This window comes from Bombina bombina, chromosome 2, assembly GCF_027579735.1.
Source record: "Bombina bombina isolate aBomBom1 chromosome 2, aBomBom1.pri, whole genome shotgun sequence".
Classification (NCBI taxonomy): Eukaryota; Metazoa; Chordata; class Amphibia; order Anura; family Bombinatoridae; genus Bombina; species Bombina bombina.
In genome coordinates, this window is record NC_069500.1 from 325114229 (window position 1) to 325138546 (window position 24318).

General features: G+C 36.9%; 1 protein-coding gene across 1 annotated transcript in view; it reads right to left on the bottom strand.

Moving 5' to 3' along the window:
• HSPB8 (heat shock protein family B (small) member 8) overlaps positions 1 to 24318 on the bottom strand; it is an 86605-nt gene that overhangs the window by 29728 nt on the left and 32559 nt on the right. Inside the window, exon 2 of the mRNA XM_053701674.1 lies at positions 16016 to 16079. Coding sequence (XP_053557649.1) covers positions 16016 to 16079 — 64 coding nt within the window. The remainder of the gene's footprint in view (positions 1 to 16015; positions 16080 to 24318) is intronic.

Consider the following 24318-nt stretch of genomic DNA (forward strand, 5'->3'; position numbering starts at 1 on the left):
CATTGAAGATGAAACGTGGCTGGGTCTTTCAGCATGACAATGATCCCAAACACACCGCCCGGGCAACGAAGGAGTGGCTTCGTAAGAAGCATTTCCGGGTCCTGGAGTGGCATAGCCAGTCTCCAGATCTCAACCCCATAGAAAACCTTTGGAGGGAGTTGAAAGTCTGTGTTGCCAAGCGACAGCCCCAAAACATCACTGCTCTAGAGGAGATCTGCATGCAGGAATGGGCCAACATACCAGCAACAGTGGGTGACAACCTTGTGAAGACTTACAGAAAACGTTTGACCTCTGTCATTGCCAACAAAGCATATATAACAAAGTATTGAGATGAACTTTTTATATTGATCAAATACTTATTTTCCACCATAATTTGCAAATAAATTTTGTCTCAAATTGTTGAGGTATAGCTATGATGAAAATGACATGCCTCTCTCATCTTCTTAAGTGGGAAAACTTGCACAATTGGTGGCTGACTAAATACTTTTTTGCCCCACTGTATATACAGGGAGTGCAGAATTATTAGGCAAATGAGTATTTTGACCACATCATCCTCTTTATGCATATTGTCTTACTCCAAGCTGTATAGGCTCGAAAGCCTACTACCAATTAAGCATATTAGGTGATGTGCATCTCTGTAATGAGAAGGGGTGTAGTCTAATGACATCAACACCCTATATCAGGTGTGCATAATTATTAGGCAACTTCCTTTCCTTTGGCAAAATGGGTCAAAAGAAGGACTTGACAGGCTCAGAAAAGTCAAAAATAGTGAGATATCTTGCAGAGGGATGCAGCACTCTTAAAATTGCAAAGCTTCTGAAGCGTGATCATCGAACAATCAAGCGTATCATTCAAAATAGTCAACAGGGTCGCAAGAAGCGTGTGGAAAAACCAAGGCGCAAAATAACTGCCCATGAACTGAGAAAAGTCAAGCGTGCAGCTGCCAAGATGCCACTTGCCATCAGTTTGGCCATATTTCAGAGCTGCAACATCACTGGAGTGCCCAAAAGCACAAGGTGTGCAATACTCAGAGACATGGCCAAGGTAAGAAAGGCTGAAAGACGACCACCACTGAACAAGACACACAAGCTGAAACGTCAAGACTGGGCCAAGAAATATCTCAAGACTGATTTTTCTAAGGTTTTATGGACTGATGAAATGAGAGTGAGTCTTGATGGCCAGATGGATGGGCCTGTGGCTGCATTGGTAAAGGGCAGAGAGCTCCAGTCCGACTCAGACGCCAGCAAGGTGGAGGTGGAGTACTGGTTTGGGCTGGTATCATCAAAGATGAGCTTGTGGGGCCTTTTCGGGTTGAGGATGGAGTCAAGCTCAACTCCCAGTCCTACTGCCAGTTTCTGGAAGACACCTTCTTCAAGCAGTGGTACAGGAAGAAGTCTGCATCCTTCAAGAAAAACATGATTTTCATGCAGGACAATGCTCCATCACACGCGTCCAAGTACTCCACAGCGTGGCTGGCAAGAAAGGGTATAAAAGAAGAAAATCTAATGACATGGCCTCCTTGTTCACCTGAGCTGAACCCCATTGAGAATCTGTGGTCCATCATCAAATGTGAGATTTACAAGGAGGGAAAATAGTACACCTCTCTGAACAGTGTCTGGGAGGCTGTGGTTGCTGCTACACGCAATGTTGATGGTGAACAGATCAAAACACTGACAGAATCCATGGATGGCAGGCTTTTGAGTGTCCTTGCAAAGAAAGGTGGCTATATTGGTCACTGATTTGTTTTTGTTTTGTTTTTGAATGTCAGAAATGTATATTTGTGAATGTTGAGATGTTATATTGGTTTCACTGGTAAAAATAAATAATTGAAATGGGTATATATTTGTTTTTTGTTAAGTTGCCTAATAATTATGCACAGTAATAGTCACCTGCACACACAGATATCCCCCTAAAATAGCTAAAACTAAAAACAAACTAAAAACTACTTCCAAAAATATTCAGCTTTGATATTAATGAGTTTTTTGGGTTCATTGACAACATGGTTGTTGTTCAATAATAAAATTAATCCTCAAAAATACAACGTGCCTAATAATTCTGCACTCCCTGTATATATATATATATATATATATAAACAAAGTTCTTTACATATATAAGCTTATGCAATATAATTGCTTATGGGTGCACAGTAAATACCTATAGCACTCCCACGGGATATGTTCCCAGCGACAGTACCACACTTCAGCTATTTTTAAAAATAAAAAATAAAAAGTAATTAAAGGGACAGTTAAGTCCAAAAAAAACTTTCATGATTCAAATAGGGCATGTAATTTTAAACAACTTTCCAATTTACTTTTATCACCAATTTTGCTTTGTTCTCTGGGTATTCTTAGTGGAAAGCTAAAGGTTCATATGCTAATTTCTTAGACCTTGAAGGCCGCCTCTAATCTAAATGCATTTTGATAGTTTTTCACCACTAGAGGGCATTTGTTCATGTGTCTCATATAGATCAAATTGAGCTAATGCACGTGAATTTACCATGGAGTCAGCTCTGATTGTCTAAAATGCAAGTCTGTCAAAAGAACTGAAATAAAGGGGCAGTATGTTGAGGCTTAGATACAAGGTAATTACAGAGGTAAAACGTGTATAATTATAACTGTGTTGGTTATGCAAAAGTGGGGAATTGGTAATTAAGGGATTATCTATCTTTTAAAACAACAAAAATTCTGGTGTTGACTGTCCCTTTAAGAGCAGTCTCAACAGTTTGGTAGATTAGCCCCATCCTGCGGCTCGGTTCCTGTCTTAAGAAGGGCAGCAGGTTTTTTCTGTATGTCTGAGGAAGGGGAGTGTGTCCCCGAAACGTCATATTAATAAAATCACAGAATTGAAAAGTACCAGTGAGTGCTTCCATTGCTTTGCTATATTTGAACAGTTGGCACCCTGGCAGATGTGGAAGATAATGAGAGCGCACTTTACTTGAACTGTGTTTGCTTATATACATATATATTTATTTGTTAATATGTGTAAATACATATTTATTTACTAATGCTACAATTGCTGCGCTACTTAACCCTTTCGCTGCGCTTAGGTTCTGATGCCATCTCTAACGGCATCAGAACAAGGCCTATGGATGCACGCTCTAGTGACCACAATGCTTCCCAGCAATTAACTTGTAATACCAAAGCACATTCGCGTGCGCTGGTATTATGCAGTGGAGCGCAAATATCGCTTTCTTGAAAACTATATTTAGCGCTCCACTTGTAATCTGGCCCTTAGATTTTAGATTTTATATTAGACTTAAAATGGTTTAAATTCAGTTTGATTAAACTGTAAGAGAGGCAGTGCTATTGTGTTTTAGAGCTATTTAAATTTATGTCATTTTCTGGTGATGTAAATAGGATGTTTTTTCCTCTTTAGCTTGTGGGTGGCATGAAACTCTGCTACTTCTCATTGTTGGGTTAGTATTCGGGAAATGTTTGTTTGTGTTTGAGGGCCACATGGAACCATCTCTTTGATTAAGGGTAAAATAAGCAATAATGACACTAGAGAAATTTCAGCAACAGTTAAAGGAGCTTTATAAAAAGTGAAGCAGTTTGAAACACCAGGAGTTTCTGAGGCTTAAAGAGGTTTAGACTTTCAAATGTAGAATTTCACACCATGTTTTCTTGATTACCAGCACTCTCTGAATCTGCAGAAGATAACATGTTTTTGCCTTGTGCAGGGATTTCGCACTTCCCTTTAGGTTTTCTTTGTATGGTCTTTACATTTGTGTTTCATTTACTGCTATATTTTTTTGCTGACTTCTGTGCATGACTTCCTGCTGTCTTTGGCTCATGCACCAACTGGAAAGTGCTACAATTTCCTTGCTGCTTGAATACCTGTTCATTACCTGCTTGTCTTGCCTGATTGTGCCTATTAGACACTGTTAGACAAGTTTTATCATTTTGGTGCTTGAATACCTGTGTAAGATTTTTCTTGTCTTACTGGACTTTGATTATACTAAATACTAAACCTTTTAGTATGTCTTCTTCCTGCTTTCTAATTTTCATTATTTTGGACTATGCAATTACAGCCTTATAGCCTTTGCAGTACCGCTGTTTTCAGTTAAAGGGACAGTCTACACCAGAATTTTTATTGTTTTAAAAGATAGATAATCCCTTTATTACCCAGTCCCCAGTTTTGCATAACCAACACAGTTATATTTATATACTTTTTACCTCTGTGATTATCTTGTATCTAAGCCTCTGCAAACTGCCCCTTTATTTGAGTTCTTTTGACAGACTTGCAGTTTAGCCAATCAGTGCCTGCTCCCAGATAACTTCACGTGCACTAGCACAGTGTTAACTATATGAAATACATGAACTAACACCCTCTAGTGGTGAAAAACTGTTAACATGCATTCTGAAAAGAGGTGGCCTTCAAGGTCTATGAAATTAGCATATGAACCTCCTAGGTTAAGCTTTCAACTAAGAAAACCAAGAGAACAAAGCAAGATTGGTGATAAAAGTAAATTGGAAAATTGTTTAAAATTACATGCTCTATCTGAATCATGAAAGTTTATTTTGGCCTAGACTGTCCCTTTAACCTTTTGGTCACATACTGGTCCATGCTTGTATAACCTGATTAATGCTTTGCCTATTTAATTGTATTTTTATGCTCCTTTTGTGTTTGGGTCTTACCTCTATAAATACTTTTACCAGTGGGCCAATACCAAAACTGTACAAGTACATTGTTTAAACATGACACAGAAGTCACCGCACAAAATTACACGGATTAACCAAGAGGAAGCATCATGCCAAGACCACTGATCATACTTTTACATAGAGAGTGCAGATGCCGGTTAAGAAAGACCTTGTATTTCTATGAATATTTTTTTTTTGTATTTATATTGATGTTCCAATCTCTTTGCTGGTTCAGAGCACTAGTGTATTACAAACTAGATCATATGATACTAATTGCTCCTAAGAAGAGGTTGACAGAGTTGGCTACCACGCAGGTGGTAACTGTTGGCTGCAGCTCAAGAGGGGGCTTGTGAGACTGAAAACTCCCAAGAGTTCTGAATACAAAAACATGCTGGGAAACCTTTGAAGTGTCGTCTATCAACATCACCTTGCTGACATTGCGTGTGGCTAGTGCCCAAGAATGTCAGTTGCAAACATTATTATTCACAGCAACAGGTTTTTTTAAACAAGTATGTTAAAAGGGACAGAGACCCCCTTGCACATTATTAAAATATGATTAGACTTAGCAGCATGTGCAGATTTAGGTGTTTGTGCGTGCGTGCTTGTGTGTGCGCTTGTATGCTTGTGCAGAGTGAAAACTTTGTTCATTTTGTTTTAGGTATTTTTCCTTCTTCCATCTGGTCTGACATTTGTAAGCATTAAGTAATGGAGTGTTTTATTAATTACTTTGTGCACTAAAGGACAGTAGTAAACAAATCTGCTTAGATACATTAAATAATATATCAAGTATGTTCTGCAACACAAATTCGATAAAAATTCTAAGAAGAACTGCATACTGATTAGATGTCATTCCTAGCAAGATAGCATACAGTGATAATCAGATATTTACTAGAGGACTGCTTGTCATTGTATTTAAAGGGGCATAAAAGTGCAAAGCAAAATCACTATATTTTTTTTATTATTGCACTCTTGATTGCATATATCTATGTGTTTCACTGATGCATATGAGTTAAACACATAGTTAAAGTCAGCTATAGAGCAGTGATGTACTACTGGAACCAAGCTGAATATATTTGGTGTGCCAACGACAAAAGACATATTTGTGTGGCTTCCAATCACCCACTAACTCCCACTTGTTCACTTCTGCTCCATAGCCTACGGAGGTATGCTTTTAAAAAAGGATACCATTGGAATAAAGTAAATTTGATAGAAAAATTACTTTAACCCCTTTAGCTAATTGGACATAGGTTCTATTTGACACAGAACTTTGCCCAGTATACTGTGGTGAAGTAGTACCTACGTCAAATACTTTGGCTCATGCGTGGTCACTGCTGTCAGCTTTGACAGCAAAGACTGCAGCTAGGGGCAGAAGGCACTGATCGGGTTCCCTTACTGTATGAAGGCAGATCACCAATACAGAAAGTTACACAGAATGGAAGTTGGGAAGGGTGGGGGGCATTTCTACACCACAGAAAAAATGAAAAAACAAAACAAAAAAAACACAAATGGTTCAGGGATCAGGGAGGCAGGAAGGTGAGGAGGCATCCCTACACTACAGAAAATATATAAATAAGTAAATAATAACTAACTGGCCACCAGTACCTAAGATGGTGGAAGATGATGGTGACCAGCTGTTTGGGAGGGATCAGGGAGGTGGTAGGTGTCAGGTGGGAAGGTAATCATTGCCCTTGTTTTACCCTTAACAGCTAACTGATTAACCCCTTCACTGCTGGGAATTTCAGAAGTGTGGTGCACAGCTGTAATTAGTGGCCTTCTAATTTCCAAAAATCAATTGCAAAGCCATGCATATCTGCTATTTCTGAGCAAAGGGAAACCTAGAGAAACTTTTATAACTATCTGTCTTATGACTGCAGTAGTTGTGTGTAAATCATTTTAGTTTGAAATCTAAAGTTAGTGAAAAAGCTATTTTATTTTATATGATGGCATTTGGTGGACATATGGTGGCATGAAATATTCCAAAATGGGTCTAGAGCAATACCCTGGGTTGTCTAGTTTAAAAAATATATATACATTTTTGGGGGTCAATTTTGATAATTTGGGCAGTTCTACTATACCAAATGAGAGTTACCCTATTGAAGGTGCAGAAAAAACCCTTCAAATTATCAAAAATATTAAATATATATATATATATATATATATATATATATACATACATACATACATTTTTGTGGAATGTAATTTTATATATATATATATATATATATATATATATATATATATATATATATATATATATATATATATATATATATATACATATACATATACACATACATATACACACACACACTTTTTTGGTAATCTTATAATAATTTCTTAATTCTGAGAATAAATTGGAAGACAGTTGAACCTGTCTTCCACTGAAAGCTCTTTTTATGCCATAAAATATAGTTTTCTAGGTAAATCAGAATAACAAAGACTCTATTTCTATGTAAATGGAGTGATAGCAAAAATGCTAAAAAATTCTCCAGTACTACAGTAGTACGTTTTTCACAGTAGCGAAGGGGTCTCTATTGCATGCTCTATCTCAACCACAAAAGTTTAATTTTGACTTTCATTCCTCTTTAAATCTCTCCATTTTCATCAAATTATTTAGTAACTAAAGGATAAAAAATTAAATTTGGGTTAGTTCATTTTAAATCAATTTTAATACAAAGGTACACACATATTTGTAAAATAGAAATGAATATTTTTTATCATAAATTAAGGTGTAACATACATGGGGGCATATGTATACGAACGGAGCTTGATGCCCTGTGTTTCTGGCGAGTCTGCAGGCTCGCCAGAAACAGCAGTTATGAAGCAGCGGTCAGTAAGACCGCTGCTCCATAACCTGTCCGCCTGCTCTGAGCAGGTGGACACACATCGTCGGAAATCAACCCGATCTAGTACGATCGGGTTGATTGACACCCCCGTTCTTTGTAGCCGATTGGCCGTGAGTCTGCAGGGGGCGGCGTTGCACCAGCAGCTCTTGTGAGCTGCTGGTGTAATGCTGAATATGGCGAGCGTATTGCTCGCCGTATTCAGCGAGGTCTGGCGGACCTGATCCACAGTGTCGGATCAGGTCCGCCAGACCTTCATAACTAGAGGCCATGCTCTCTAAAGGACATCCGATGACAGCATCAAAGGCCAAATTGAGTTCAGCCCATTTAAAGGTAAGCACTTTGCTAGTGATTTATCTCTCTATTGATTGCAAGCTAAAACCTAACCATAATCAGTGCTGACTATGCACAGTAGACTCAAGTGTCTAGCACTCAAAATACATTTTAGGACCTACAGTTTAAAAGTGTTAATTTATTTTAGAACTTTTAAAGTCGAAGAAAAACTTTTTTTTTTTCACATCCAAAATCCCTAATCTAAGTGGATGATATAAACTCTGGGGCGTGGTGTCACCCTCCCTTCCTGCCTGTATTTGTCAGTGGCACTGTCTGTCAGAACAACACAAGCTCAGCCTCAGATCATGAAGAGAGGTTCACAGCTGAGGGGACACAAGTTGGCGTAATCATATATATGGCCTGGATTAGTTGTCATACCAACACAGTCATTAAATATAGGTGTAAGTGCCTGTGGCTCAAGGAAATTGTAAAGTGCCCTTAGCCATAATGAATTTAGGTAGGCAGATAACATCATATAAAGTTTGCTTACAGAAAATATAAATGACAAGATCTGCTCTGTCTCTTTTCTGTCATTTTAAATATATAAGATGAATCAGGTGCATTGCCTATAATAGCCCATGTAAATTCAGCTTAATGCTGAGATAAAGTTATTTCTCTGCACAAAGGGCTAATGGAGAAACATAGGTCTATTCCGGGGAGCAGTTATCACCAGGTTTTTTTAGCTTTCATTCAGATTAGCAAAGGGAAATGATCAATTACAAAGTTAAAGGGACAGTCTACACCAAAATTGTTATTGTTTTAAAATATAGATAATTCCTTTATTACCCATTCTCAAGTTTTGCATAACCAACACAGTTATATTAATACACTTCTGTGATTTCATTGTATCTAAGCATCTTCTTTGTATGTTTCCTTGTATCTAAGCATCTTCTGATAACCCCCTGATCACATGAGTTTTTATTTATTATCTATTGACTTGCATGTTAACCAATTAGTGCTGTGTTGTGCTGACTCTTAAATAACTCCACGGGTGTGAGCACAGTGTTATCTATATGGCCCACGTGAACTAGCAGTCTCCTGTTGTTTACAGCAAATAAAAAAACACGTGATAAGAGTCTGTAGTGGCTTAGAATCAGGCAGAAATTTAGAGGTTTAAATGTTAAAAAGTATATTAATATAACTGTCTTGGTTGTGTAAAGCTGTGGAATGGGTAGTAAAGGCATTATGCATCTTTTTAAACAATAACAATTTTAGTGTTGACTGTCCCTTTAAAGAGGCTTCTGCTAGGTGTTACTAGAGCAGTAATAAATTCCATTAACATAAATTTTATATAAGCACAAGATTATATCAGTAATTAAACTCAGTATTGCAAAATACGTGCTTACAAAGTAAAGTTCGATGAATATGATAATTTAACATTGTCATTTTATAAGAACAATTTACATAATTGTGCAATTTAAGATCACTTTAGGGATACACCCCTTTAAAAGCCAGGTGGAATTAATGTAACTGACTTCATTGGCTTCCTTTAAAAAAAATATTATGTATAGATTAGTCCGGTAAATTTTACCATACTTAAAGGTATACTAAAGAAAAGATTAAACTTTTATGATTCAAATAGAGCATGCAGTTTTAAGAGACTTTCCAATTTTCTTCCATTATGGAATTTGTCATAGTATTTTATATATACACACTGAGTAATCAGCTACTAAGCATATGCATAAGTTCACAGTGTAGACATATACTAGTCTGTAATTGGCTGATAACTGTCACATGATACAGGGGACTGACAAATGAGGTAAAAAAAACTAAATTACTAGAAAAAAATCTACTGCTTATTTGAAATTTAGAGTAAGTGATAAAGCTTTGGCTTTTTTTTTGGACTTGTTAATTTATGCATTTCTACTGTATTTAATGGTCCTGAAAAAATCATTTCAGTCTCCCTAAAAAGAGTGGAACAAGAAGGATAATGATTCTCAGAAGTATTTTGAATCATAATCAGACAAAATAAATAATAAATGTATATTGCAATGTTTTATTTTAGTTATATGCAGAAATACATTTTATATTTAATGTCCTTACTCTAAAATAAGTAAAACTTACTCTAAAACGGTATTTTAAAATGCATTTTTTTAACTAGCTCTTTCTGTCCTGCATTAAACTACTTTTTTTTAGTTTCTGGTTGAGATGTGGGAGATGGGGTTGTCTTTTGCAGCCAGTAAGACATCTTTCACTAAGGATAAGCCTAGCATTCCCTGTTAGTTTTAATGCTAAAATGTTTCCCATTTTGTCATGCAAGCAGATATTTTGACATGTTTACTTAATGATCTTTTATATACATAATAGAACTCTTGAGAAAGTCACGCCGAGACGTGACGAAACGCGTAGAGACCCGCCCACCCCTGAGCTATTCGTTCCTGTGAAGCCGCCCCAGCTCTAAGTCTGCAGCTACGAGTCTGGAGGTATAAGAGCAGAGGAACGTTACTACATAGCCGCATTCTTTAATCTGCCTGTTATCCTCCTTGCCCCATATTCCAGTGTTGAATCACAGGTACTATTACCACTGTTGTTCATGTCTGATGCCTTTGCATGAACTTCGTTTGGAGACACTTTTCAACGGACATATTCTGACAACTGGGCTGTGTTTGGAAACCAATGGAGGGACACGCCAATTTTGACATCTTTGGAATACAGAAGGAGGCTGACATGAGACGATAAGTCTTTTGTGTTATTGTTGCACATATGCTGATTTTTAACTTTTATCTTGTGAGTGGCCATTTGTCGTGTGTGTTATATTAAAACTGTTATTACTCTGCATTTGAGTCTGCGCTCCTCTCTTCTCTAATTTCAGAGAAAAACGTGTTTCTCTTTACTTTTCTGCTGAGGACAATTAACCCCTTAACGACTGAGGACGTGCAGGGTACGTCCTCAAAAAAAAGGCAGTTAACGACTGAGGACGTACCCTGCACGTCCTCGGTGTGGAAAGCAGCTGGAAGCGATCCTGCTCGCTTCCAGCTGCTTTCCGCTTATTGCAGTGATGCCTCGATATGGAGGCATCCTGCAATAACCTTTTTAAGCCATCCGGTGCAGAGAGAGTCACTCTGTGGCCCTCTCTGCACCGGAGATCGGTGGCTTACTGCGTTGGTGGGTGGGAGCCGGACCGGGAGGCGGGTGGCGGCCATCGATGGCCCTACTGATGTGGAGGGGGGCGGGATCGTGGGCGGGGGTGTCCGGGGGGGGCGCATGGGCACGCGCGTGCACGGGAGGGCGGGGGCGGGCGCGTGCACGGGGAGGGAGCGGATGGGAACCGCTACACTACAGAAAATGCTTTAATAAAAACTTTTAAAAAACTGTCTAAAAAGTAAAAAAAAAAAAGATCAGCAAGGTGGTGGGGGTTTGTCTGAGTGGGGGGGAAGCTACACTACAGAAAAAAAAAAAAAAACAAATAAAAAAAAGAACTTTTTTTTGCAAACTGGGTACTGGCAGACAGCTGCCAGTACCCAAGATGGCCCCCAATAAGGCAGAGGGGAGGGTTAGAGAGCGGTTTTGGGGGGGATCAGGGAGGTTGGGGGCTAAGGGGGGGATCCTACACAGTAGCATATGTAAATATGCTAAAAAAATATTATTATTTTTTTAAAAAACCCTTTTATTTTAGTACTGGCAGACTTTCTCCCAGTACTTAAGATGGCGGGGACAACTGTGGGGTGGGGGAGGGAAGGGAGCTGTTTGGGAGGGATCAGGGGGTGGGATGTGTCAGGTGGGAGGCTGATCTCTACACTAAAGCTAAAATTAACCCTGCAAGCTCCCTACAAACTCCCTAATTAACCCCTTCACTGCTAGCCATAATACACGTGTGAGGCGCAGCAGGATTTAGCGGCCTTCTAATTACCAGAAAGCAACGCCAAAGTCATATATGTCTGCTATTTCTGAACAAAGGGGATCCCAGACAAGCATTTACAACCATTTGTGCCATAATTGCACAAGCTGTTTGTAAATTATTTCAGTGAGAAACCTAAAATTGTGAAAAATTTAACTTTTTTTTTTTTATTTGATCGCATTTGGCAGTAAAATGGTGGCATGAAATATACCAAAATGGGCCTAGATCAATACTTTGGGTTGTCTACTACACTACACTAAAGCTAAAATTAACCATACAAGCTCCCTACAAGCTCCCTAATTAACCCCTGCACTGCTGGGCATAATACACGTGTGGTGCGCAGCGGCATTTAGCAGCCTTCTAATTACCAAAAAGTAATGCCAAAGCCATATATGGCTGCTATTTCTGAACAAAGGGGATCCCAGAGAAGGATTTACAACCATTTTTGCCATAATTGCACAAGCTGTTTGTAAATGATTTCAGTGAGAAACCTAAAATTGTGAAAAATTTAACTTTTTTTTTAATTTGATCGCATTTGGCGGTGAAATGGTGGCATGAAATATACCAAAATGTGCCTAGATCAATACTTGGGGTTGTCTACTACACTACACTAAAGCTAAAATTAACCCTACAAGCTCCCTAAAAGCTCCCTAATTAACCCCTTAACTGCTGGGCATAATACACTTGTGGTGCACAGTGGCATTTAGCGGCCTTCTAATTACCAAAAAGCAACGCCAAAGCCATATATGTCTGCTATTTCTGAACAAAGGGGATCCCAGAGAAGAATTTACAACCATTTATGCCATAATTGCATAAGTTGTTTGTAAATAATTTCAGTGAGAAACCGAAAGTTTGTGAAAAAATTTGTGAAAAAGTTAACGATTTTTTGTATTTGATCGCATTTGGCGGTAAAATGGTGGTATGAAATATACCAAAATTGGCCTAGATCAATACTTTTGGATGTCTACTAAAAAAAAATATATACATGTCAAGGGATATTCAGGGATTCCTGAAAGATATCAGTGTTCCAATGTAACTAGCGCTAATTTTGGAAAAAAATGGTTTGGAAATAGCAAAGTGCTACTTGTATTTATGGCCCTATAACTTGCAAAAAAAAAGCAAAGAACATGTAAACATTGGGTAATTCTAAACTCAGGACAAAATTTAGAAACTATTTAGCATGGGTGTTTTTTGGTGGTTGTAGATATGTAACAGATTTTGGGGGTCAAAGTTAGAAAAAGTGTGTTTTTTTCCATTTTTCCTCATATTTTATAATTTTTTTTATAGTAAATTATAAGATATGATGAAAATAATGGTATCTTTAGAAAGTCCATTTAAAGGCAAGAAAAACGGTATATAATATGTGTGGGTACAGTAAATGAGTAAGAAGAAAATTACAGCTAAACACAAACACCGCAAAAATTTAAAAATAGCCTTGGTCCCAAACGGACAGAAAATGGAAAAGTGCTGTGGTCATTAAGGGGTTAAAGACATATATAAATCAGGCAATAAAAGAGACTGTGCAAACATAGCTGTGTGGAAAAAGTGTTGGCGATGTGGGTGGGCGGCAGATTAGGGGTTAATACATTTATTTAATAGTCGCGATGGCGGTGGGTGGCAGATTAGGTGTTAATACGTTTAAAATAGTGTTTGCGATGCGGGAGGGTGGCAATTTAGGGGTTAATAGGTAGTTTTTGGGTGTAAGTGTACTTTGTAACAGTTTAGTTATGAGTTTTGTGAAACATTTTTGTTTTGCAAAATCCATAACTACTGCTCTCAGATGGCAGAATGAATAGTGTTGGTATAGGCTGTAACGCAAGCATTTTAGCTGGACTGCACAACTTGTAATACCGGCGCTAAGCAAAATCCCACGCTCAAACGTCATTTTTTTTAGTCCGGTATGACTGTTGCGTTACAGGCTAAAATGCATGCATTACAGCTATACCGCCGTGACTCGTAATATGCGTTCCTGGCCAACCCACGCGCAATGGCCAATTTTTCAGCGGTATAGCTGTACTGCAAAACTCGCAATATAGCCGTATGTTAGATAATTACTTTAACATTCCTAGGTTCCACATTGCCTTGTTTGCACAGTTGACAAGTCTAGATTTTTAAAGGACTGAATTTTTCGGAGTTTCATCTTTTTCCTTTACAGTAGGACTGTCCAAGCTACGGCCCACGGGTAACCTCTAGATTGCCAAGGTTTTTGGTGTGGCCTGCATTACTACTTAAATAAAATCCATACTTTTTTTACTAAATTAAGTAAATTGGGGTATTATATACAGTTATATTTAATTAATTAATTAATTAATAGTAACTAATTTCCTATGAATATTTAAATAAAAATCTAGTGATAATCTTATTTTATTATGAGGCATTATTAAATTTAAAATAAGTGTAAGTATAATTCAACATGACTGACAGCAAATACCAATATAATTGATTAGCCCTGCATATAAAAAGTTTGAGTGCCCTGGTTTTTTCCCCCAACTTGACCACAATTATTTTGTAACATCCCATTATGAGCTATGACTAAACATTCCCAGTCCTCAAATATCAAAGGTAGTAAATCTTGCTAGATAGCTTTATTCCTTTACTATGTAAATGTATCGGAATTTTACTACAGTAAATACCTGCAGCAATAATAGGGTGATTACAATTGAAAACACAAAGCAGAAATACTGCTCAACTGATACATGTTAAATCAATGGGACTATCCAGTTTATTATCACAGGAGCTATAAAATCCAATTGCTATTATGCTAACATAGCGCCTCTTTGTTTAAAGAACCTGACAAACTGTTTGGTTTATATATCTGTGTAACTTTGTGTTTAATGTTCAGTGTTTGGGCTGGGATTGGAGCCCACTGTCTTTAAGTCTCTGTGAGCAGAGGGATGTAATCAGAGAGATGTGAAGTCAGACAGGTTCTATGGAATTCTGCCAGATCAACATGAGAACTAATTTGCAGCCATATAAGGACAACAAGACTAACTCTGTCTTTCCATGATGCTGCACATTGTCAAATTATCCAGATTCACTCAGTATATTAATGTGTTAATTCATTGAAAAATCTTGTTTGCCCACTCTTATAATTTTTTTTATATGCAATGAAAGTCACAGACAAAAACGCAAACCTCCCAAGAAGCAATGTAAATGATAGTAAAATGAAAGCAAGGCAGAATTTGTGTGATTTATGAAAGGCAGAGAGAAATTTGAGGTTGATATATTAATACGGAAAAGAAACAATGATCAAAAGAAGGGAAAGATTTAAACAATTTTGGGTGATGCAGAGATTTGAAGAGGCTGAATGATTTACAGTTAACAGCTGTTTCAGGAGATGAAATCTATCCTTATTTATATACAGTATATTTGCATGTGTGTTTCATATTTAGAGCTTGTGCTGCCCTAGTAAAAAGGCAGCATGGTCTCATCTACCTGTGTTTGTGTATGGGATTCACCTGCCACCTCAGTCCTGTGACCTACCCATTCTCTGCTTGACTACAGTAGTCACATGACCTCTGTAACCCTACACCTTTTAACCTATCCTATACACTGAATTTCTTGCTCCCCGCAGCTGCTATATAAATAGATATACAACAGCTGAGCATATAAAGGCTTTCACACATCCCAGAAGGGACTTAGAAAGTAGAGAGTGGCAGCGGAAAATAAAGCAATATCAGTTTGCCATGGCCTCTCATTTAGTTTAAGATTTGGGGATGGGGGTTTAAAGTTATCTGCATAAATATACACATTAACACTGTCTTTCCTTTTGTGGTTGGAGATGGTTAAATATATTTTTGTACCAAAGAGAACCTAGACACTTTAAAGTTAGGCTTTCATGTGTACTGTGAGATTAAATGTTCACACCCAGAGCTTAATATATGTGATTCATATTATATGGAAACCGTGGGTGTGAATTAAAAACATAGCAGTATTATCACTAGGTCACATTGAATAAAACAATGGCTACTGCAAAACTGAAGTGGATAATGGGAAAGGAGACGTCACTTATTTTGATCACTGATCCAACTCAAACAAACTCTCTGTTCCTTGCTCTTTCATTGCCTTTATACAGTGAATTTAATTAAAGGGAGAGGCAGGAATTTCATCCGCTGTGCATCTATTAACCCACTAAAACTATAATGAAAAACATTCTCAAGGAGCTGAAGTTGGCTTTATATTTTTAGCAACACACAATCTGCAGCTATCTTGGTGTGACCTAAAAATGGCAGCAACTTTAAATAACCCAGGCTAGAACTCACACTGCTCTCATGCACTTTGCATTACCCTGTTGCTGACACAGATAAGATATAAGAGACAACAGCGGCTGGCACCACCTGTGACCCCTATCTTGTACTCACTGTATTTTCTTAGTGAAGTTCTTGGAGACAATTCCTCCTTCCTTCTGCTGTTCCTCATGGTTACCTAAAATTAGAAAGGGTCATTAATACAAAATTCTGGTACCTGTTAAATATTATCTAAACAATTTAAGCTTATGGGGCCAATTTATTAATGTGCGAGCGGACATGATACAATGTAGCGTATCATGTCCGCCGCACATCGATAAATGTGCAATACCGCCCCCTGCAGATTCGTAGCCAATTGGCCGCTAGCAGGGGGTGTCAATCAGCCCGATCGTATAGGATCGAGTGAATTGATGTCCGCGGCCTTAGAGCAGGCGGACAAGTTATGGAGCGGCGGTCCTTAGACCGCTGCTTCATAACTTCTGTTTCTGGCGAGCTTGAAGGCTCGCACAGAAACAGGGGCATCAAGCTCTATTCGGAGCTTAATTATTCGGCCCCTATCTCTCTGTTTATTGCAAACTTGTCAACTGTTCTGATTTTCCTGAAACTGTCTAACATTTTGGCCTCCTGTCCTGCAGTATAATTGCCCCAGAAATCTTTCCTATATTATAAAAATCTCCTCTGGGGTGTGGGAGTCAGACATGAGGCATTTGTTGGTCTTAGGTATATGTTTGTTTGTATACTGTGGCATTATTATTAACAGTCATTTGTATAGCACTAACAGATTCTGCATCGCTAAAAACATAGGTCTAATATGCAAGGTGACAATTACAGGAGACAAAGGGATTGAGGGCCCTGCCAAGAGTTTCACTGTTGTAAATCAACTCTCATGAAGGTGATCTACAAAGCAGCTAGGCTCTTTGGCTTACATGATAATGGGTTTCAAGGGGATAGCTAAAGGGGGAGAGGAACTAGGATAAGAAAATGTTAGTGTATATTATATGCATCCCTAAACAGTAGAGTCTTTAAAGAACGTTTGGAAGTTTGAAAACAAGGAAGTCTTGTGGGGAGATGAAGAGAGTTCCACAAAATAGGGGCCTGTCTGGAGAAGTCTTGTAGACGGGAATGTGAGGAGGTAACAAGAGGAGGAGGTCATGAGCAGAGCGAAGGGAACAGGAGGGAGAGTATCTGGAGACTAGGTTGGAGATACAGGGTAAAGCAGTGTTATTGAAAGCTTCTGACTCTCCTTTCATTAAAAGAACAGAATAATAAAATAATACATCTAATTTATCATCTGTGATTTTGCTATGGCTTACAGATCTCTAAATTTCTATGCATATTACTCTGTTCATATTGAGTGCAATTTTACATTGGATGTTTTGGGATAAAAACCATTGGTTGTTGGGGTTGATTTTTTCTGTAACCGGCTTATTTTATTTTTCTGCTGCAAGTGTCCTTGAAAATAGTTTTCAAATGTTGGAAACTTTGTTACTGTTAGACAGTAAAATATATTATTTGAAATATGTTTGTCTTCGGTAAGCAGTATAACAAAATATTAACATGATAATAAGCCGCATTGTATTCTCTGCGGCTTCTACGTAGTAATATATTTTTAGACGTTAACCTGCTATGAATCTTTTCCTCACATCATGTGTGCAGTCTCAACTGGCTGGTTCTGATAAAGAAATTCTAATTTAACACTGAATAAAAAATAGCCAGTGTTGGAAGTGTATAGATTTTTTTTCTATACAATAGCTGGTAGTTGAATCATAGATTATGACATAGTAAAGAAGTAGAATTGGAATACTGATATTTCTGCATCTTTTGCCATTTAACAGAGAGACAAATTCCATATTAAAATGCTCATAGAGACATATCCCATTGCATGTGGGTTATAATATAATTTCAATGTGAAATTAGATAAACTCAAAGCGAGACAACATTTTAAATATACTATGTGGATTTTTTTTTTTTATATATAAATCAAGGTCAGAAAAAAATAAGTAAAATTAGCTTAAATTAAACAAAGCAGAGAACTTATCCAAATAAGTAAATCTCATTTAAATGTTTTTTTTTTTCTTTTCAAATATTTTAATATTTACAAAACATGTAGTTCTCAATCATAGTACTCAGCTAATATGGACAACATAATGATAACTTTTTGTTAAAAGCAGACACAACATTGAAGGAAAATTGAACAAAAGTTGGTACACAATAAAATAATAAACAATATGATTTATTGGATACAGATGTTTGATAGTGTTTTTTTGCCATTTTTAATAGCTCACCAACATTCTGTGGAATGAATGGAAAGCTGTCATCACCCATATCCAACCACTCATATTTTATGTATTTGGTTAGAATTGTCTACTGAAGCCCCAGGGGCGGAAATACCATTGGTGCAGCAGGTGTAGTGGCACCAGGGCGGGCCCATAGCAGTCAGACTATACTGGCATGTACCAAATATGTACAATCCTAATTCAGAGGAGACATTTATTAGTGCAGGATGCAGGTCCATCTATCTATCTATCTATCTATCTATCTATCTATCTATCAATCTATCTATCTATCTATCTATCCTCAAAATCATTATACAGAGCAGCATGTTTATTATTACAATTGCTTATTACTGAGTAACATTTGGGAGGCCCCCCCCAAAAAAAAACAACTTTGCATTAGGGCCCACTGTCGAGTAAGTCTACTGTCAAGTCTTAACAGGTCAGATTTTAAGTATGTCCCTTCTTTAGCTGTTTAAAAACTTGTTATTTGTGACTAATTCACCTGTGCTCACACAGGAAAACCTTTACTGGCTTATGGACTAAATTTAACAAACTCTGGTCAACACTAAATAGAGAAAGTCCTTTGGGAGTCTAGACAACTCCTCCCATTATTTCCTTGTGATTTAGTTGTATTTGGTTATTACTGGATTACTGTCATTAAATTGTGACTTGTATTATTGGCTGTTCAAATTATGTTGTACTGGGAGCTTTTGTTGGCCAACATACTGCCCTTTAAGATTGATCCTGTTTTACATGTAGTCTGTGGCAGTTTCTCAAACCTCACATTCTTTAATTTTCAGGATTTTGTGATACCTCCTAAATCTTCTGTTTTTCAAAAGGGTAGTCATTAAAATCCCAAACATTGAATTATTATTCTCAATTAACATGTTTTAGGAACAACATTTGCTCCTTAAAGGGACATGAAACCCAATGTTTTCTTTTTGTGATTCTTGATTCAGATAGAGAATACAATTACATTTTTTTTTACGTTTTAATTCTATTATCAAATTTGCGTTGCTCTCATTTTATTCTTTGCTGAAGAGATAGCTAGATCAGTAGTGTGTACATGTCTGGAACACTACATGACAGGAAATAGTTCTGCCACCTATCGCTCTTGCCAATGTACAACATTGTTGCAAAACTGCTGACATATAGTACTGCAGACACATGCACACTCCTTTACCTTCCTACTTTTCAACAAAGGATGACAAGAAAAAAAAAAAATTAATAATAGAAGTAAATTGGAAAGATGTTTAAAATTGTATTCTCTGTCTGAATCATGAAAGAAAACATTTGGGTTTTATGTCCTTTTAACTCTTTAATCTATAAAAATAGACACAAATGTATTCTATATTTTCCTACAGAGTGACCTCAGAGGAGGGGAATCATAATGAGACTGACTAATGGTATTAAAGGGACACTAAACACTAAATAAATGCTAGACATAATGATATTCAAAACAAAGGTTTTTATTAGTCATCCTCCTGTTTTTGCTATGTGTCATGTAATTATTAACCTTAGCATGGTGCTTACCCGTACGGTTTTCATTACTAACCCTAGCTTATTATGGGCCAGAGTGGAGCGCTAACAATTACAATCAAGTGAAAAGGGGCTTATTGTGGGTATTTGCATGAGTTTCTTTGGAGCCCTTTGCAGTTAAGGAGATGAAAACATGTATAATTATATTATTTATGCAATATTCAAATTTAATAAAGTGTTATAGTGTGTATTTAAGGTAAATATGTTCTATGTATTTCTAAATAGATATACCTTTATATATCTGTATATATCTATGCCTATATAATTATCTATATATATATAGATTTACATATATATTTAATCAAAATACCATCATATATTTATGTAGAAATATGTATTTATGTATAAATTGAACATATTCTGCTAAGTGAAGAACATTGGAATGTTAAATATTCATATTTTCATGTCGGTTAGCACACTTGAAAATATGCAATATTGTTTGCGTGCAAGTAGGGTGTTAGTATTTTAGTAATTGCACTGCGTGATATAATTTGGCTTTTTATGTGCGTCGGGTTAGTGCGCGAGTGAAAACAGTTTAGTTTCAACTCATAATACAAGCGCAACCCGACGCAAGCAAAAATGCTTACATCTAGCACATGAGCGTCAGCATTAATTAGCAGTCCACTTGTAATCTGGCTTTATGCGTTTAACACCTGCAAAGGTGAGATGAAAGCATTGCTGCTCCTGAGCAGAAAGTGGGGCAGCTAAATATTCAGAAAACTACATTTTCAGAATATTCAGTCCCAAAGATTCGGCCAATCTCTTGAAAGCTTGTCATTTATTATCCAATGTTAGTCGAATAAAAAGGTATATTGATATTTTGATACTACTACTGTACTAATATGGCTACTACAATCTATATATATATATATACAAATGCAGGAAAAGTGTCACACACCAATAAAGCAGCTACCCGGTGCACTGCAAGATAAAGTATTGCATGAAGGTAATATTCCAAATACACACACAGCCTAAGTGTGTCTGGTATCCGGAAAAACAGCAGGCAACACAGGGAGTTCAATCAAAAAGCCTTTATTCCAATCCAAGGAAAAAACAGCAGGGCCTTAACCCATAATGTTTCGGTCTACACTTAGACCTTTATCATCTCCCACATGGGCTCCATTTGATAAAGGTCTAAGTGTAGACCGAAACGTTATGGGTTAAGGCCCTGCTGTTTTTTCCTTGGATTGGAATAAAGGCTTTTTGATTAAACTCCCTGTGTTGCCTGCTGTTTTTCCGGATACCAGACACACTTAGGCCGTGTGTGTATTTGGAATATTACCTTTATATATATATATATATATATATATATATATATATACTGTATATACATATATATATATATATATTATATACACTCACAAACAGTATGCATTGGTTTCCATATTTCCTTGAGTGGATTTCGTGCAAGAAATTTTGTGATGTCCCATTGTGATCCTATTGATTTCTGGATTGCAAACTGAGCTGATACGGATTCTGCAAGATGATTCTGTCGTAAGAAGAATTTAATGATTCCCCTAGGTGTTTCTGCCTTCGCTTAATATTCCAAAAACCTACTTTATCCATCCAAGCCCAGTCAGGGATAGCGTGAGTCAATATCCAACACCAGTGCTAAATGCTGATTAATGCTTAATGTTATGTTTGAATATTTCTGGAGCAACATCGTGAAAATATGACAAAACTGCATAGAAATTCAGTATCTAAACTAAAAAAGTATCACACTAATTGTATGAAATGGGGGAATTTTATAAGTTGACTAAGTATACAGCATACTCATAGTGTGAATAGTTATTTGTTTTTTATTTCCTTTTTCCACTTGATAAAAACCAAGAAGTATTCAGTAGATCATTTTTTAAATGTGTTTTCTAATTATTTTAAGAAAATGTTTTAACCTGTTGAGCTATCTTTTTGACATTATATTATTTTATAATTCTCTAAAAAAAAAAATGAAACAGTAACAACACATGTTTTTAATAACCAACATGAGGAATGATTAAGTGCTAAGTGTCTACTGTCCAACCTGCAAATGGGATTCCAATGTCATATCATTAGAATAATGCCCTTGACTGACAATAATGCCACTGTTGGGCACTGACAGGCAACAATTTATCTGCTGCTAAAATCTTGCTGCCTTCTAGATCCCACAGAAACAATGTTGCCAAGAATTTTGCCATCTCACTATTGCCTTCATGGTTAAGCGGCATTAGGGTTTGGGTTAATGACTGGAGTTGGAGATTTGGGAAATTCAAGCGTTTAAAAATTGCTAGGATTTACCATCACTAAAAAATAATCTGGAGTTTCATTGATCACTAAATTCAGAGTCCCGGGCACATCACTCTCCTCTCAATGAGGTGACGTTTCCACCTCTAAACCAATAGCAGTGCTTGTCATCTGACAGTGTTCTATATGTTAGCACGGCTATTGGTTTAGAGGTGGAAACGTCACTTCATTAGTAAAGAGCGATGTAATCAATGAAACTTCAGATTATTTTTAGTGATGGTAAATCCTAGCGTTTTTTTAAACGCTCAGATTTACCAATATTTTAAGGATCACTGTGGCTGTCTACCAGCACATGTGAGTTACTTAAAAACCTAGACAATGTGGATCTCTCAATCCCTAGGATATCTAAACTGTCTCCAGCTCTTGAGGACAAGAGTGACTTACCACTGTTCCAATATTTTAACTTCTCGCAGCAATCTTGAACATGACAATAATGGGACAATATTTTCCCCATCTCATCATGGCCACAGTGAAAATTCAGTACCAATAAAACTCTGGAGAACAGGCCAAATTATGTTGTTTAAAAGGGTTGCATCATTACTGAAATATTGAGCTTACTCATAACTTTCTAGAAAAGCTACTCATATGTGATGATGACAGAGACTTCTGGTAGCTAAAATGGAATAAACAAAAGGCTTCCAGGAAACATATGTTACAGAGAAGTATAACACAGAGGACACGTGAAGCAGGGAGGGCGGGAGTGACTCAGTGTTAAACACCTGCTCAAGAACTGGCAGATCAGGGATATATGAACCTAATTTAGAACGTATTCTAATGCACCACATTCCTTGGGCTATTCCATGAGGCAGTGAAATACTAAACTTATCAAAGGAAGTGTCATTCAGAACTTATGGCAACCTTACTTGCAGCACAACTTAAAGGGACACTGAACCTATTTTTTGTGTGTGTGATTCAGATAGAGCATGCAATTTTAAGCAACTTTCTAAATTACTCCTATTATCAACTTTTCTTCATTCTCTTGGTATCTTTATTTGAAATGCAAGAATGTAAGTTTAGATGCTGGCCCATTTTTGGTGAACAACCTGGGTTGTTCTTGCTGATTGGTGGATGAATTCACCCACCAATAAACAAGTGCTGTCCAGAGTTCTGAACCAAAAAAATAGCTTAGATGTCTTCTTTTTCAAATAAAGATAGCAAAAGAACGAAGAAAAATTGATAATAGGAATAAATTAGAAAATTGCTTAAAATTGCATGCTCTATCTGAATCACAAAAGAAAAAATGTGGGTTCAGTGTCCCTTTAAAGAAACATTGTAAACCTGTTATTATTCACAGTATAAACCCACAATTATTGCAAAATATCTTTGTTTTAATTGCAATTTAAACTGAAACTGTAACTTTGTATAAAAATAGTTTGCTGCCTTAAAGGGATAGAAAGTTCAAAATTAAAATGTGCATGGGTGAATTTAAAGAGAACATTTGAACAGAAACATTGTTTTGCAACACACTTCCATTAACAAAAATGTTTCTAGTAAAGGTCAGTACTGTTTTTAAGACAGCCAGCAGGGGGGTGTCATACTTGAAAACGAGAGAAATCTCAATGTATCCTTCCTGGTAAAATATTTTATAAAATAAGAGGCGTACGCACATATGCTAAGATCCCCAGGCATCAGTATTCGCCACATGTACTCAGACAGTCAGCAGTAGCTTGTATGACACAAATTAAGGCTTCACTGATACTATACACACCACTACCAGCTCTCTGAGGTCTGATGTTTCCATGCTGGTGCATGGAGGACTCAGTATATGTGCATATGCCACTGAAAAACAGTAATACATTTTACTAGAAGCATTTTTGCTAATGTAAATATATTGCAAAAATGCTTCTACTAAAAATTGAAATGCACCCAAGCACTTTTCAATTTTGACCTTTCTCTCCCTTTACATCAGCCCAGGGACTTACGCTGGGCAAAGTAAGTTTATCTTCCCTCCTTTGCTTTGGCTAATTAGGGACACATATAAATACGCTCCTGCTCAGAGGGCACTGAGAGAAAATAAGAATGAAACTACTTAAAACCAGGAGAATATATGAAAGCAGGTTGCTGTTTTATTTAACTATATTTATTATAATAATTTAAGATTTTAGGGACTTTACACTTTTATGTCCCTTTAAATGGATAGAAAATTACAAAAAGAAAATGCCCTATGATCTAGAGCATTTTATTCTCGCACTCTTGCTTTCATATAATGATGTGGATTACTTGTGCTATTGCAAAGTTGACAAATTTGCCTCCATTTTTATTTACTTTTACTTTTTCAAGTTTTCTTTTTTTCTTACGTTAGTGTGAACTGTTCTATCTATT